Source organism: Choloepus didactylus, chromosome 4 (genome assembly GCF_015220235.1).
Source record: "Choloepus didactylus isolate mChoDid1 chromosome 4, mChoDid1.pri, whole genome shotgun sequence".
Lineage (NCBI taxonomy): Eukaryota > Metazoa > Chordata > Mammalia > Pilosa > Megalonychidae > Choloepus > Choloepus didactylus.
In genome coordinates, this window is record NC_051310.1 from 158,244,838 (window position 1) to 158,261,361 (window position 16,524).

At 50.0% G+C, this 16,524-nt stretch overlaps 2 protein-coding genes across 3 annotated transcripts; one reads left to right on the top strand and one right to left on the bottom strand.

The window, feature by feature from the left end:
- Positions 1–609: 609 nt before the first annotated feature.
- On the bottom strand, positions 610–3,918 carry PSME2 (proteasome activator subunit 2). Of its 2 annotated transcripts, XM_037834628.1 has the most exons (11): positions 3,797–3,918; positions 3,440–3,472; positions 2,962–3,024; positions 2,624–2,710; positions 2,488–2,518; positions 2,304–2,401; positions 1,671–1,739; positions 1,445–1,512; positions 1,224–1,278; positions 831–917; positions 610–738 (listed from the first exon to the last, which is right to left on the bottom strand). In XM_037834628.1, exons 1-11 carry the CDS (start codon positions 3,842–3,844, stop codon positions 658–660), a joined length of 720 nt encoding a protein of 239 aa, XP_037690556.1. In that variant the 5' UTR covers positions 3,845–3,918; the 3' UTR covers positions 610–657. The 2 variants fall into 2 exon arrangements, with proteins under 2 accessions (XP_037690556.1, XP_037690557.1); XM_037834629.1 differs by lacking the exon at positions 2,624–2,710.
- A 503-nt stretch (positions 3,919–4,421) lies between these two features.
- On the top strand, positions 4,422–16,376 carry RNF31 (ring finger protein 31). Its single transcript, XM_037834623.1, has 21 exons — positions 4,422–5,124; positions 5,215–5,361; positions 5,518–5,673; positions 5,898–5,966; positions 6,065–6,140; positions 6,350–6,527; positions 6,995–7,382; positions 7,529–7,819; positions 8,056–8,304; positions 8,416–8,601; positions 8,724–8,930; positions 10,224–10,397; positions 10,494–10,592; positions 10,684–10,773; positions 13,926–14,040; positions 14,156–14,274; positions 14,531–14,644; positions 14,801–14,858; positions 15,525–15,621; positions 15,954–16,122; positions 16,234–16,376. Exons 1-21 carry the CDS (start codon positions 4,933–4,935, stop codon positions 16,285–16,287), a joined length of 3,228 nt encoding a protein of 1,075 aa, XP_037690551.1. The 5' UTR covers positions 4,422–4,932; the 3' UTR covers positions 16,288–16,376.
- The last annotated feature ends 148 nt before the right edge of the window (positions 16,377–16,524 follow it).

Consider the following 16,524-nt stretch of genomic DNA (forward strand, 5'->3'; position numbering starts at 1 on the left):
CACCACCCGCCCAGGGCTAAATTCTAAGAGGAGATAAAGACCACAATGGGATAAAGGAAGGCAAAAAGTACAAAAAGAAAAACCTAAAGATCCATCTTTCCCGTAATGCTCTGCGGTGTTAATTTCTTTCATCACAATACCTTGGGAGCCTTTTTTCCCCCTCCCAGCCCTGTAGAAGGGGTCTAACTATTTAACCATAATTTCTTCCAGTGAAACGTCAATTCTCCCTCTGGGTCTGCTCTAAGCCTTCTCTGATGAGGAGGACTAGTTCCTTTCTTCATTCCCAGACCTCAGCCACAGAACTCTCCCTTTGTCCTCAGCCTGATCATTCCTATAAGGGCTCAGCCCAAATGCCGCCTCTTCCATAAAGCATTCATGAGACTCCTGGATGGAAATAATATTGTGAAATATGGGTTTTCTGCATGGTTATCGTGGCATGGAACAGTTTCCATGGAACAGTTAGGATGACTTCTTAAGAACAGGATAGGCATCTAATTCATCTTTGTCTTCCTGGCACCACAACCCCCCTTACCACCACATAGACATGCAGTGTCTGGACACAGGCCGGACTAGATAAATGCTTTATGAATGAATTACATACACCAGAGGTGATCCACACAGAATAATAGGTCATTTATTTCTCTTCTAGTCCTGGGCTCAGTACATGGATGCCTTCTCCTCACCCTTTGGGTTGACAATTTTCTCCAGGTTGCTGCTGATGATATGATAAAGCTCAGCCTAGGGAAAAGACCAGAGGGACAGCAATCAGGTTCTTAGCCTTCCCTCCTGTTCGCTCCTTCACCTCCCTTAGGGGTGTACTCCACACTTACATAGAAGGACCTCAGGTACAGCACCATGGCCCTGAGCTCCCCATAGGCCGCCTCATCTCGCTCGTGCACGAGGGCCCGGTAATCCATCTGGGGTGTGGGAGGCAAAGCTGAGTCAGCCCCATGGGAGACTGGGACATTATTCTGGTTTCCTCATGTAGGGAATAGGTAACTTGAGTATTAGTCCCTTCTCAGCACCAAGAAATGGGATCCCACAGGAACAAGTAAAGAAAATTAGGTTTTTGAGGCCTGAATTAGCTTTTCTAGGGAATGCTTTTTGCTTGATGTTCTCCACGTTGGGAAGGTCATTAATAAGACAAGGAAGACCTCTTTTCCCCATTCCCCATTCCCACCTCTAGCCAGCTGCCCTAAAAGGCTGGTGGACCATTGACTCACCACATGGGTCTCCTTGGAGGCCTTAGCCACAGCATCCCCACGTTCTGAGAAGTACCTGCCGGAAGCAAGGGAAGTAACCACAGAAATGGGCATTCAGGGAGATGTCCTCCCTCCTCAAGCCATCCCCAAAGCTCCCATTGTCCTAATGGAACAACCCAGCCTTGGGGTTCCCAAAGAAATTTCCCTGCAGCCCTCAGAGGTAGCCCTCCAGCTGCTCTTACTTGGAGATGGCTGTCTGGAAGGCTTCTACTTTGGTCTTGACTGCATTTACCCTCTCCAGCACTTTCTCCTACAGTGACAAAAGAGATGGGAGGCAAAGAAAGCACCTCATTTCCACCCTCCTTCACCCACCATCTCCCTCCTCCTCCTAGTTCTTGTCTAGATCCTATCCCTCAATTCCCTCAAATCTCTTCGCCCTCTCAGTGTCCTCACTCACCCTTTTCTTACCTGGATTGCCACCCCAAAATCATTTCCATCCTCAATCTTAGGTATCAGGTGCTGGATCCATGTGATCACCTATGTTAAGAGGTATCATGTAGGAATCATTCAACAAACTTACTGGGTGCTTCCTATTACTGCTGCTTCCTAATAATAGCTACATTTAATTGAGCACTTATGTGCCAGGCACATGATTTAGCTCATTTAATCCTCATAGTAATGTTTTAAGGTATATATTCTTATTGTACCCATTTAACAAATGAAGAACTGAGTCACAGACAATCTAAGTGACTTACTCAAAGTAACTAGCTAGATAAGTGATACAATCAGGATTTCAACCCAGGAGTCTACCTCAAGGACTCAAGCTTTTAAACTACTTACTATATCACACCACCTCCACTGTGTACCTAGGATGGCAGTAGGTTCTGAGGTTACAGAAGTGGCTACAACACCTGATTTCAGGGGTACCTGCATATCAGAAGTCTAGTGGAATGAAGAGGAAACTAAAGATCTAAGCCCAAGGCACAAAAGGAAGTTTCCTATTTTGGGACTAGGTTCCTGAATAAGAACTTGTATCTCTGAAGGAGGCCAGGGCCTGGCCATGCTCATCTCCTTTTCCCTTCCCCTAGTTCCCAGGCTTACCAGAATGCACTTCTCTTTGAGAGTCCAGACTTCTGGCTTAACTAGAGCAAGGAGGGCCAGGACATTCTCATTTCCAGGAAGAAAGCCACACTTAGGGACTGTAAGCAAGAGGGGATTCAGGTTCCTCATCACTTTGTAGTCAAAATTCCATTTCCTCTTCTCTAGCCACCCCTTCCTCCTTTACCTTCTTTCTTCTCCTGCTTATCTGTTTCCATCTACGGCAAAAGAGGGGGAAATAGCTTTAGAAAAGTCATGAAGGTTGCAGGGCCATCACCTACCATCAGGTTTACAGTTTAACCCTTGCACCCTGAGTGCCTCACCTCATCATCCTTGGGTGGGGGATCTGGGATGGGGATGTCCAGTGGTGCTCGGAGAGAGGTCAGGTCAGCCACATTGAAGGAATCTTCCTGTACAGAGCTCACCATCAAGAGCTCCCCAGCCTCTTCCCCTCAGGCCTGCACCTTGAGTCACAGCCTTCCCTCTACTCATCCCACCCTCCATCTGTCTCCCCAGATGGGCTCGGGACTCACACCATCCTAACACTCCCAATCCACCATTCACAACTGCTCTCTGGGTGCTGAGCCCAATCATTAGCTAGAGAGAGTGGGTGGAGGGGAAAGAGGCCATGGAGGGGGCAGGGGGTGTCCCTACTACTCACTTGCAAGAGCTGATTCAGGTATATGACTTTCTGTGGCAAGAATCTGCAGAGGAATTCCTCAGCCTGTGGGTTACATGGCAAGGGTGGGGGGTCACAAAGGGGCTCAGTGAGAAGCAGAGTGGGAAAGGCCCTTGAAAATCAGAGTCCAAGATTTACAAATATGGAAATTGAAGCCCTAAAAAGAGAAGGGACTTGCCCGAACTGGTAGTGGCAGAACCGAGGTCAGGACTATGGTATTGGGGTCGTGGCTTTTCCCTTTACACGGAAAGAGAGGAGGAGAAGTGGCAGAAGGGGGGGGGGCGAGTCTTAAGAGGGACAGATTAAAGACAGAGATTTATAATTAGGAGCTCCAAAAAAATACAAACAAACAAAAAAAAACAGCTCATCCTGGGTGAAGGGTTTGGGGGTTACTCTGAGTAACCCCTCAAGTATTGGCCTAAGATACCGGGTCCAATCGCTTAAGTCCAAAGAGGCTTACCTCCTGGAAGAGATTCTGCCTGAAGACATCTACCTGCAGCAAGAGCAGAACCCGGATGTCGGTTAAGGGTCTGAATTGCCAAGAGTAAGACCCGCCCCCCTCCCCCAAAACGGGGTGCCCCTCCAGCTGTGGCTCGCGCCTTTCCCACCGCAGATCAGTTTTCCCTGGGAGGTCCTGGCTCAGTGCAGCGACTGGCCAGAGGGCAGAAATCCGGGGATCCCCTGGCAGAAGTGAAAGCACTAAAGAAAGGGGTTAGGATTGTTCTCTGGCGCCGCCTTGGTCCCCCAGAGCACCCAGCTTTGCTTCCATCCAGGCGGGCTCCCCGACCCCTTCTTGACCTTCCTAATCTCTCGTTACCTGTTTGCGGGCCTCTCCGCTCAGTCGCACCCCACAAGGCTTGGCCATGCTACTCCAGTTTCTCGATCTCAGGTCTCCCGGCTCGCCGCCTGTGCTTTCGCTTTCACTCCCCAGGTCCAGGCCCGCCCCCCTCAGCCCCGCCCCTTTCCTCCTCTCCCCCCTCCCCCTGCAAGCCGCAAACAGGAGGGAGCCCCTCAGCCATTCCGGGCCTCTCGCGACTAGGAGAGGCGGTGCTGGCTGGGTCACAAGCCCAGGAGCTGTCCGAGGGAGAGGTCAGGGCGACTGGGACTCCGGAGACTGGAACCGGGGCCGTCCCTCGGAGAGAGGGCGGGGCTTGAAGCTAGGGGCAGAAGTCCAAGGGCGGGAGGGGCGGGGAAACGGGAAAAGGGCTGTCCAGTGGTGGAGTGCCTGGAGAAAGATCATCCCCGGGGAGGGGACGGAGAGGGATCCGAGCGAATGGGAAGGGTAGTCTGAGGGAGGGCTTGGGGCGGGGAAGGGCTAGCGGGAAAGGGAGGGAGCAGTCGAGGGGCTTTTCCCGGGGAAAGCCTGCCTTCGGGACCAACCGGAAAGGGGGCGGGGCTCGCTGAAGCAGGGCTGGGGCTGTCCACCCTCAGGTCCCCGGCAAGGCAGGACTTCCCTGGTGGGACCGGAGCACAGCAGACTGGTCCAAAGAGAGAAGGTCAGGAACTGAAGGAATAGGCTAACTACGCGCCTGGGGCTATCTAGGGAAGGGTGGAGCCAGCCTAAAGGAAGGCTAGGGAAGAGCTCAGAAAGCAGAAAACGGGACTGGGACGCGCTGGGGGAGGACCCAGAAACCATTTACCCTTCTCATTGGTTGGTACCCGCCTCCTTTTGGCCACGCCCCCTTACTTCCGGCTCCTCTTAACCTTAAACCCTTCGCTTTCCCCTAAAACGGGTCGTAGTCCCGCCCTCTTCCCTAGTACTTCCTGTTCCCGACTAACCCTGGCCTGGGTCCCGGGGCCGAAGAGTGACCGTGGTCTGAGTGACCCGGCCGGCTGCGCAGGTTGGGCGAGGCCGCACGGCGGGATACGGGCGGGGAGTGCGGCTCACGGCCCGCGCGCGGCCTGCGCCGGGTCTCCGCGTGAGGCGGGTCTGGGGCTGACTCCTGCCTCAGGATGTTGCGGGGGGAAGAGGAGCGCACTTATCTGGCGGCGCGCCAGGAGCTGGCAAGCACCCTGAGGAAGGATTCCGGGCAGACGTTTTCCCTGGAGAAGCTCCTGCCGCTCCTGGCCTCCTCTTTGCCGCCAGCCGTCCGCTACTTGAAGCTGGACGCCGCACGCCTGGTCCGCTGCAACGCTTATGGAGAGGTGAGGCACGGTCCCGCTTGGAAGGAGGACGGAGGCGAGAGCCTGGGGCGGGGCCAGGCTCACAGCTCTCTGCTCTCTGCCTCTTCCCAGCCCCGAAACTACCTCAGCACCCTGTCCACGGCTCTGAACATATTGGAGAAATATGGCCGCAACCTCCTCAGCTCTCAGCCACCCCCGTACTGGCGCGGGGTCAAGTTTAATAACCCCGTCTTTCGCAGCACGGTGGATTGTGTACAGGTGAAACCTCTGGGCCTTGTGGGGTGAAGGGAACTGGGTCAGGGCTGGGGTTGGCTAGAAAAGGCCTGAGGCTGTGCTGAACGAGATGAGGTCCAGCCCTATTGGGAGAGGAGGCCTGTAGGCCATGACTGGTTGTGAACGTGTGGTGTGTGGCAGGGGGGCCGGGATGTGCTGCGATTGTATGGCTACACAGAAGAGCAGCCAGACGGACTGAGCTTTCCCGAGGGACAAGAGAAGCCAGATGAACATCAGGTTGCTACTGTCACACTGGATGTACTGCTGCTTCGAGCAGAGATCAACCTGCTGTTGAAGGTGAGATATTCTCTAGTTTGAGGGCTCAAGCACCAGGGCTAGGGAACCTACCCTAACTCTAAAGGGAGTCTGAGGATTCTCATGCTGCTGAACCACAGGTGTATTCCCCCCAGCAACCTGGGAGTGCCCCATCTGTTCTCCCTGTAAATGATGAGGGACCAGAGCTCAGAGGGAAGGCCTTGTTCAAGGGTTCTACCTAGGAATTCCTTTTATCGTGTTTGCAGAATACTCATCCACGACCACAGGCACTGGAGCAGCTGCTGGAAGAAAAGGTTGAAGATGATGTAAAGAAGGCAGGAAAGGGGCTCTGGAGCCTGTGAACAAAGGGGACAAGGGTGGTGAGACTCTGTGTTCCCAAACCTTTGCCCATTCCCTGCTCCTCTTTCCTCAGATGCCGCAGTTCCTAGAGCTCATCCCCCAACAGAAAGGGATTGTTCCTGGCCTCTTCACTACACCCTCAGCCACAGGTACTATTGGTTCTGTAGGAAGATGGGGATAATAGATCACAATAATGAAAACTTGGGGCCTTCCTCTGTCTTCTTGGTTACCTTCTTTTTGAAAAAGATTAAAATTGTTTCTTTGGGTCCAGGTGTAATCTTGTGACTTGCCCCTCTTCAGCAGCAGATTCAGGTGTAACTTGGTCTTTTTCAGAAAAATAGTCGATTCTTTTCTCCAGGCTCTACTCCTGGTCCTTGCTTCCTCTGTGGTTCTGCCCCAGGCGCATTGCACTGCCCAGCCTGTAAACAGACCTTGTGCCTAGCCTGTGACTGCCTCTTCCACGGGCACCCATCCCGTGCCCATCACCGCCGCCAGACCCTGCCTATGGAACCCCAGGCCGTCCCCCTGAACTGCAGGTGAGAAGCTGCCTCTTCTGGGTCGGAGTGAAATTGAGAGAACTTAAGGTCATTTGAGTATCTACTGTGTGCCAGATTGTGTGCTAAAGGCTATACAATAGAGGCCAAGCAATCAGTTACTGTCCTCAAGGAGATTGTAGACATGAGCATCAAGCAAGCAGCAGTTACGTTAAGATAGGTTATTAGTATACAAAGAGATAGTAGGAGGATACAATCTAGCTTGAAGGGTTAGCTCAATCAGCAGTTTTAAGTACCTAGTTTAGGTCAGGCCCTATGTTAGGGATATCTACCAGGAAGAAGTGGGCTTTAGGCTGTCATTTCAGCATTGACTGGGCTGTGCATGTCGGGGTGTTTCGGACAGAGAGAGAATAGCAGGTGCAAAAGCCAAAGGATGGAGGATGTCCATGATTGAGGGACCCTGGCACCATCGTGCATCTCGGCAGGTGGTATCTGCTTTTCCATTACAGCTTATCTGCTCCAGCCCCACTGCCCCCCCAATTGATGTCACCATTGGCCCTGGGAGACAGCTCTCTTCCTTCCCCTGATCCTGCAAGTGTCCGTCTGCCCTGGCACTGTGCTGCCTGTGCCATGCTAAATGAGCCTTGGGCAGTGCTCTGTGTGGTTTGTGATCAGCCCAGAGGCTATAAGGGTTTGGGGCTGAGGAACGAGGGTCCCCAAGGAGCTGGGGACCCAGAACCTGAGCTTGCACGGGGCCGGTGGGCCTGCCAAAGCTGCACCTTTGAGAATGAGGCAGTGGCTGTTCTATGTGCCGTATGTGAGCGACCTCGGCTGGCCCAGCCCCCCAGCTTGGTGGTGGATTCCCAGGATGCGGGTATTTGCCTGCCACCCCCTCAGGTAAACTGTTCCTCTCCTTCTTTATTTGTACTTGTTATCTCAGGCCGTTCTCTACCTCCCCCATCTCCACCCCCTCCAACCCCCCAGTATTTCCATATTGAGCCTAAGCAAGCCAGTCAATGGAGTAATTCTCTCTGCTTCCCCAGCAGAGGGATACTTTGCTCTCCTCCCCTCAGAAGCAAGGTTGGTATTGTATCCACTGCACCTTCTGCAACTCTGGCCCCGGCTGGGTATGTGCTATGTGCAACCGGACCAGCAGCCCCAGCCCAGCGCAGCATACCCCTCAGCCTCATGACAACTCTTTGGAAGAGAAACTTCCTGAGCCTGGGCCCCAGCAATGCCTCAGTGCCCCTTTGCCCAGTTCCTGCGGGGACTCTGAGAAGCAGCGCCAAGACAGGATGCGAGAGAAAGGTCTCCTGCTAGTGATCAAGATCCGGGTGAGGTTTAGGCCTGGGATGAGGTGGGGCTAATCTGTTGGGGGGCAAGAGATATTGCTGATGATTAATAAGAGTTCTCATAAAACATGTAATTGTTAAAAGTAGTTGCCTCTTACTGTACACTTCCCACATGTCAGGTACATCTGAGCTCAGCTGCTGTTGGCATCTTGGTTCAGGCTGCGGGTGGGTGGAAGATGCCCTTCCTGATGGGCTCTCTGGATGGGGCTGTGCTTTAGGAAGGAGAAGCTGCAGGCGCCTCTCCCGAGGAGGTCTTCTCGGCTTTGCAGTACTCAGGCACTGAGGTGCCCCTGCAGTGGTTGCACTCGGAGCTGCCCTACGTGCTAGAGATGGTGGCTGACCTGGCTAGACAGCAGGCACCAGGGCTGGGTGCCTTTTCTTGTCAGGAGGCCCGGAAAGCCTGGCTGGATCGTCACGGCAATCTTGACGAAGCTGTGGAAGAATGTGTGAGGACTCGGCGGAAGAAGGTACCAGCTGTGCTGGATGTGGGACAGGGGTTGAGGGTCGAGAATGTCGGGGTCTCTAAACACTGTCAGCTTACTTTCCCATCTTCACTCCCTCTCTCTATTAATTTACAGGTGCAGGAGCTCCAGTCCTTGGGCTTTGGGCCTGAGGAGGGGTCTCTGCAGGCATTGTTCCAGCATGGGGGTGATGTGGCACGGGCCCTGACTGAGCTGCAGTGCCAGCGTCTAGAGCCCTTCCACCAGCACCTCTGGGATGGTAGCCCTGAGCCCACCCCCTCCTGGGATGGACCAGACAAGCAGGTGCTGGGAGGAGGAGAGGAGCCCAAGAGCTCACTTAGAGACCTAGAGATGGGGGAGAGGATGGCTGACGGGGAGTATCACTGGGGTCTGACAGCCACTTCTCCCCTACAATCGCATTGCAGAGGTTGATCAGGCGGCTTTTGGCAGTCTATGCGCTCCCCAGCTGGGGCCGAGCAGAGCTGGCACTCTCGCTGCTGCAGGAGACGCCAAGGAACTATGAGTTGGAGGATGTTTTGGAAGCTGTGAGGCATAGCCATGACCGGGCCTTCCTGCGCCGCTTGCTGGCCCAGGAGTGTGCTGTGTGCGGCTGGGCCCTGCCCCGCAACCGAGTAAGCCCCTTCCCATATACCTGGTCCTAGATGTTCTCTAGTCTCCTTCGATCCTCTGCCTCTGACATGTCTTCTGCTCTGTAGCTGCCTGTGTTCTCCGAAGCCTTCTGGGAAGGGGAGAGCAGGAATATTCTGTCCCCTTTTTTTTTTTTTTGTTTTTTTTTTTGTTTAACATTTTCTTATGCAAACTTTCAGACATACAATACTAGAAGAAATTGGGTAACAAATTCTCTCACTTCCCTCGCCCCATGTGTATTATCACCAGGCTTCAACAATTATCAATGCATAACCAATCTTTATTTCAGCTATATAAACACACTATATAAACTTATTTGAAAGGAAATTCCAGGCATCAGATAATTTATCTGTAAATATTTTAGTTTGTATCCCTAAAAGATAAAACTACATTTTTGGAAACATAGCTACAATACCATTGTCAGACCAAAAAATTAACAGTAATTCTTTAATATCATCAAATATCCAGTTGGTAGGAACAGACCCCTCTTTTCTTCTGTGTCCCCACTTATCACTCAGGGTTACGCATTATGAAGCTGCAGTTCTATGGCCAAATGCAGTCCTATTTAGTTAGGCTGGTTCCGTGTATTTTGCTTTGTTTTTTACTTTTTATTTTGAAATTATTGTAGATTCACAGGAAGTTGCAAAAATAGCACAGAGTCCTGTGTACCCTCCCCCCACTTTCCCTTAATGGTGACATTTTATATAATTATAGTACAATATCAAGACCAAGAAATTGACGTTGGTACGCTGTTAGCTAGACTACAGATCTTGTTCAATTTTTACTATTTTTTTTGTATATTTGTGCATGCACATGTTTAGTATTCTGTGCAGTTTTATCCTGTGTATGTAGATTCATGTAACCACCACTGCTATCAATATCAGAACTGTTCCATCAACACAAAGGAACTCCCTTGTAGTACCCTTTTGTAGTCATATCTTCCTCCCTCCTAGTCCCATCCCCATCCTCTGGAAACCACTAATCTGTTCTCCATCTCTATAGTTTTGTCATTTCAAGAATGTTATTTGTCTATTTTAGTTGTATGTGAATGCCTTTAGAGATGGGACAGGCACTCTTTCATTTACCTTAGGTCCCACCATTGTCTGTTTTCCTCCTGTCTTCACACGTTGAGGTTGCCTGTCTAGCACTTGTTGCATTTGAGGTTGCTCTCTCTGCCCAGGTGTTAGTTAGATCCTGGTGTCTCAGGATCTAACCTTTCTCCAGCCTAGGAGCTGTGGCTTCTGACCCCCTTGTGTCTTCCCACCCCCACCCTCCAGATGCAGACCTTGACTACCTGTGAGTGCACCATCTGTCCTGACTGCTTCCGCCTGCACTTCACCATCACCTTGAAGGAGAAGCACTTCAGAGACATGGTGTGCCCCGCTTGTGGCCGCCCTGACCTCACCGATGACACACAGTTACTCAACTACTTTTCTACCCTTGACATCCAGGTAATACAGCTCCTAGGATGCAGGTACCTGGGGCTTTGGACAAGAATCCTACCTCCTGTCCCATAACTACCCCTGTCCCCTGTATCCTGTCCCCAGCTTCGCAAGAGCCTAGAGCCAGATGCCTATGCACTGTTCCATAAGAAGCTGACTGAGGGTGTGCTGATGCGGGACCCCAAGTTCTTGTGGTGTGTCCAGGTAAAGTGGCCTTCCCAGAGAGCTGACTTTGGAGGGTCAGGGGATGGTGCCAGGTCAGGCTTCAGGTATCTTTTTGCTCTCGCACCCATAGTGCTCCTTTGGCTTCATATATGAGCGTGAGGAGCTGGAGACAACATGTCCCCAGTGTCACCAGACCTTCTGTGTGCGCTGTAAGCGCCAGGTGAGTCACATTCATCCTTTGAGAAATACTTGCTGAGCTACCGACAGGTACTGTGTTAGACTCTAGGGGTGCATTGGAGAATGTTAAAACAGACATGGTCTCTGAGTTCAAAGAGCTTACAGACTAGTCAGGGAGACTGTCAAAAAAAGGAAAGAAGGGAGGGAAAGGAAGTAAAGGAAGGGAAAATGGAGGAAAGAAAGTAAGGAAGCCAGGGCAGGAGGGAGGAAATAATGACACCTGCCTGTAAATTCTATGAAGAAAATAGGAATCTGAGATGAGAAAGAACAGAATGGACCTACGTAGGACAGAAAGGTCAGACAAGTCTCCCTAATATGGTTCCATTTAAGCTTGGACCCGATGGTTAAGAAGCCAGCCAGTCTGGCAAAGGGTATTTGGGACAGAACAACAACAAATGGAAAACCCAGAGTCAGAAAAGAGTGTTGTGTAGCAGGAGCCTCAAGAGCAAGGTTAAGAATGGCAGGAGATTGGAGAGGAGATAGCTACCAAGGCAGGAGAGGCCTAGAGGCCAAGTGAGGGAGATATTTGTTCTTCATTCTAAGACTAGGAAAGGAATAATACTGTTCCATTTACCTTTTCAGAAGTGAATGTTCAAAACCTAAAAAAAGAAAAACCTTATCTACATTATGAAACACAGAAATAAACAACTAAAGCCCCTGTCCCCCCAACCTCAAAACTAGAGCACACTGAGGCTACCTGGCACATATTTTAATTTTTTTATCATATTTTTAAATTGTAGAATATAACATATATATACATAAAAGCGATCACTTTCCAAGTGCAATTTAACAAGTAGTTAACAAATTTCAAAGAATATCATAGGTTGCAATTCCACAGTTTCAGTTATTTCCTTATTATGAAATACAACATATCTACAAAAAGGTAATATCTTTCAAAGTGTGCTTTAACTAGTAGATATATAGGATATTTCCAAAGTGATTATAAGTTCATAGTACCATAGTTTCAGTTATTTCCTTATTGGGAAATCTAACATATATACACAAAGGTATAACTTTCAAATTACAATTTAACAAGTAGCTATATAACAAATTTCAAAGGATGCTGTGGTTATAGTTCCACCATTTCAGTTTTTTCCCTCTAACTATTCTAATACCCTAACAACTAAGGAAAAGAAAATTATATAAAAATTCAGTATTCATAATCCTTTGTTAAATTCCATCTTGTCTGTTGCTACCCATTCCTTTAGTTTAATCACTTTCTCGATCTTCAGGGATGTCTAGGCAGTGACCACCCTAACCTTTTCATGTTGAAAAGGGGTGTCAACTTTATGAGCAAAAGGGATATATCTAGTTGATGCTCTTGAAGAGGTTATTGCCTCTGGGTTTTGGGGCTTAGCTGACATAGGGGCTCTTTGAAGAATTTAAGTTTCTGACTGATAAACTTAGTGAGTAAAACTTTTATAGAGTATGGTATTCCTATTAATTATAGTCCCTAGTATGCAAAGTGTAGATTTTTCCCACCTACCCTTCTGCTGTCAACTCTGTGCCACTGCCATACCTTAGAAGTATGTCATGCAAGCACTTAATTTGTGGTGCTGATTTGTGGCAAACATGCCTTTAAACAACCCCTTTCATTCCTATTTGCCTTCAATACAGCTCTGATACTTACAATCCCATTAACAAACAATCATCACCCCTATCCATTACCACACCTTTGAAATCACCATCATTAACGTGTCTGAACATATTAGGCTATCATTCCCCTCACTAGCTACTGTCTATCACTAGGTCCCCAATATTCTTACATTATAAGACATTGATTTTACATTTTTCAGATAGTTCATAGAAGTGGTAACATACAATATCTCTCCTTTTGCATCTGAGTTATTTCACTCAGAATTATATCTTTAGGGTTCATCCATGTTGCCATGTTTCAAGACCTTGTTGGCTTCTTACTGCTACATAGTGTTCCATTGTATGTATATACCACATTTTGTTTATCCACTCGTCTGTTGAAGAACACTTGGGTTGTTTCCATCTCTTGGCAATTGTGAACAATGCTGCTATGAACATTGGTGTACCAATGTCTGTTCGTGTCACTGCTTTCAAATCTTCTGGCTGTATACTGAGAAGTGGAATTGCTAGATCGTAGGGTAATTCAATATCTAGTTTCCTGAGAAACTGGCAAACTGTCTTCGAGAGTGGCTGTACCATTATACAGCCTCACTCCACATCCTCTCCAGCATTTGTAGTTTCTTATTTGGACACATATCTTTAAAGGCTATTTTGGCTGTGATGTGGAGAATGCACACTAGGGGAGCAGGAGTGGGAATGGAAAAGCAACCTAGGCAAGTAATTGAGGCAAGCCCTGATGATGGCCTGGAATAAGATGGTAGCAGTACAGATGAAAAAAAAAGGGGACAGGATTGAGATAGCTTTGGGTAGGAAAAACAATGGGACTTACTGATGAATACAAGGTCGTTTGAGGAAAAAAAGAATCAAGGATGGCTCCTTGGTTTTGGATTTGAGCAAATGGTGGATGATGGTTGTTCTGGTCCAAACTAAGGCATAAACAAGAGGATACCTTCACTGAAGAAAGGCCGATGGAGTCTGGAACACCTTTGTCAGCTGGGAAGGCATGTGGCTGGTGTCTTCTCCTGGGTTCTGGCTTCAAAATAGCTTTCTCCAAAATGTCTCTAGGCTTCTGTTTCTCTTAGCTTCTCTCTCTCTCAGCTCCTGTGCTTCCCTGCTTGTTCTCCCAGGGCATTTCTCTCTAAGCTTCTGGGGATCCTATCTTAGTTTTTCTGGGACAAACTCTGGGCTTCATCTCTTAGCTTAGATCTCCAAACATCTTTCTACATCTCTAAGCATCTGGGTCTCTTGGGGCTGTCAGCTCTCTTAAGGACTCCAGTGATCTAATTAAGACCCACCCTGAATGGGTGGGATCATACCTCCATGGAAATAATCTAATCAAAAGATTCCACCCATAATAAGTCTGCCCCCAGAAGATTGCATTAAAGAATATAGTCTTTCCTTGGGTATATAACAGTTTCAAACTGGCAAAATGGTGATACAAACTAGGTTAGAGACCAACGGATGTGAGTGGAGAGGCCTGCAAGAAGGGCTAGGGCCCAGGATAGAGATTCCATGTGAAGCCTGCTTTCCTTCTGGCAGTGGGAGGAACAACACCGAGGCCTGAGCTGCGAGGATTTCCAGAACTGGAAACGTACCAATGACCCGGAATACCAGGCTCAGGGCCTGGCAATGTATCTTCAGGAAAATGGCATCAGTAAGCCTTCCCCTCTTGGCCTGTTTGCCCAATTGTCTATCTTTGCCAGTGGCTCTCTTCTTGAGGGCCTTGAGGAGCAGTGACAGCCCCAGCCCTGACCTGCTGTCCTTTGCAGACTGCCCCAAGTGCAAGTTCTCGTACGCACTGGCCCGAGGAGGCTGCATGCACTTTCACTGCACCCAGTGCCGCCACCAGTTCTGCAGTGGCTGCTACAATGCCTTTTACGCCAAGAATGTGAGCCCAGAGAATGGGGATGGAAGGGATAGAAGGGGGTTGGGGGCTGCTGTTGGGTTTGAGGGGTAGAGGCCATTGAAGAGTGGCCCAGGGAAATAGAAGAGGTGGGTAATGTTATGTAAAGCAGTTCTTTGTCCCTTCTTCCCCTTTGCTTGCTCCTGACCCTGTAATGTCTCCGTCTCCCCCTACCCTTATGCCCCTCACACGGGTCCTAAGAGAACAGGACCCCAACAGTCTCCATCTGGATTTCTTCCAGAAATGTCAAGACCCCAACTGCCGGGTGAGAAAGTCCCTGCATGGCCACCACCCCCGAGACTGCCTCTTCTACCTGCGGGACTGGACTGCTGTCCGCCTCCAGAAGCTGCTACAGGTCTGAGGTGGTCAGCCTGGCTGGGTTTGTAGGTTGTCCAGGAGAAAAGGGCAGGGTCCAGCATGGACAAGAAGGGTAAAGGCTCTCTACTAGGAAATCCAATCTCTGTGGGCTTCAAAGGACTTAATGCCCATCTATCTCTCTGCTCCTCCTTAGGACAACAGCGTCATGTTTAATACAGAGCCTCCAGCTGGGACCCGGGCAGTCCCTGGAGGTGAGTGTCAGCAGAAACCTTCGGGAAGGGGAGCTGGTGTGCTGGGCTCCCCTTGGATGGCTGGGTAAAGGGGATGCTTGGGTCTGGGATCAGACCTGGGCTCAAAGCCCAGCCTTTGGCATATTAACTAATTTTGCTGGGCCTTGTTCCTTTCTCTGTAAAATGGAGACAATATCCATCTGCTGCTAAGCTAATTTTACATAAGACTACATTGTAGCATTTGGCTCTCAAGGCCTCAGAACTAATTCTCTTCTTCCATTCCCAAATAATAATGATTCATTAGTGAACTCAGTATTTAATGAAATCTGCTAGTTGCCAGTGCACGGTTTGAGGTTCCATGAGGGGTACAGAAAACTGTTACATATAGTTCTAACCTTTCCCACCTCTTACCATCTAGGTAGAGGTGAGATCCTCACAGAATACATTAACTATGCAAGAACTAAACCAAAAAAGTTGTCTCAGAGGAGTGTGTAATTACTCCCCATGCCTCCATGGATATCCCACCCCATCTAGGGGCACCAGGGAAAGAGGGGGGGGGGGGTGAATAGAGCTTTGCCAGCAAAGCCCCCGTTAGCCTACCACCTGACCATCCGTAGACTTGGGGCCAAGGCTTTCGGGTCATTGGTTTCCTCCCAACAAGGGGTGCCTTCCTTCCTTTACCTTTAGGTGGCTGCCAAGTGATGGAGCAGAAAGAGGTTCCCAATGGGTTCAAGGATGAAGCTTGTGGCAAAGAGACCCCAGCTGGTTATGCCGGCCTCTGCCAGTGAGTGCCAGGCAGGACGTGGAGATTGGTGTTGGGGGGGGGGGTGAGGGGACGTAGGTGTGGCGAGGATATGCCCAGGCAGCAGAGTGGGTCTCTGGGAGCAGAGGGTCCTGCATGGGTGGAGTGGGAGGGAGTGGGGGCTCTCTGGGCAAGGGCATGGATAAATAGTAAAAGACAGTGTACACAGGTGGGCAGTGCCTACAAATGCAAAGGGCACCAGACACGGATTGTTCTGTTGGTCAGCTATCCCGGAGCCCAGTAAAGTGCTAGGCACACTCAGTAAATTATTAGACAAACAAAAGAATCCGTATGTTGCCCCCTCATCTTCCCAGGGCACACTACAAAGAATACCTTGTGAGTCTCATCAATGCCCACTCACTGGACCCAGCTACCCTGTATGATGTGCAGGAGCTGGAGATGGCCACTGAGCGCTACTTGCACGTGCGCCCTCAGTCACTGGCTGGAGAAGATCCCCGTGCCTACCTTGCCCGCTTGTTAAAGGTACAGCATCTACCCAGCCTCACCTCCGACCCCACCCTGCAGAAGTCACCAGTCTAGCCTGTGTCTGAGCTCCGGGCTCCCAGGATCATCATCTTCTCTCTCCTTCTGCAGAAGCTGACAGAAGAGGTGCCCTTGGGACAGAGTATCCCCCGCAGGAGGAAGTAGCTGAGGGCAAGGGCCCTGATGAGGGTCCCATGTCCCGACTCCCTCAGGAACAGCTCCAGCACCAATAAAGAGGCATCTCCTTGCCCAGGCTTCTTGGTGGTCCTTCTTCCTGCACCCTAGCCCCGCCCCATCTAGGGGCACCAGGGAAAGAAGGGGGTGAATAGAACACTGCTGGCAGGGTACCTGTTCGCCTACCACCTGACCATCCATAGACGTGGGGCCAGGAAGGAAATGACA

Bases quoted from the DNA above. Each gene is read 5' to 3' on its own strand.
- RNF31 (XM_037834623.1), top strand. From the start codon at position 4,933: ATGTTGCGGGGGGAAGAGGAGCGCACTTATCTGGCGGCGCGCCAGGAG. The intron at 10,593-10,683 runs GTAAAGTGGCCT...TCGCACCCATAG, and splicing joins AGTTCTTGTGGTGTGTCCAG to TGCTCCTTTGGCTTCATATA. The intron at 14,275-14,530 runs GTGAGCCCAGAG...GATTTCTTCCAG, and splicing joins ATGCCTTTTACGCCAAGAAT to AAATGTCAAGACCCCAACTG.
- PSME2 (XM_037834628.1), bottom strand. From the start codon at position 3,844: ATGGCCAAGCCTTGTGGGGTGCGACTGAGCGGAGAGGCCCGCAAACAG. The intron at 3,473-3,796 runs GTAACGAGAGAT...CTCTTGCTGCAG, and splicing joins GCGGAGAGGCCCGCAAACAG to GTAGATGTCTTCAGGCAGAA. The intron at 2,402-2,487 runs GTAAAGGAGGAA...TCTTGCTTACAG, and splicing joins TAAGCAGGAGAAGAAAGAAG to TCCCTAAGTGTGGCTTTCTT.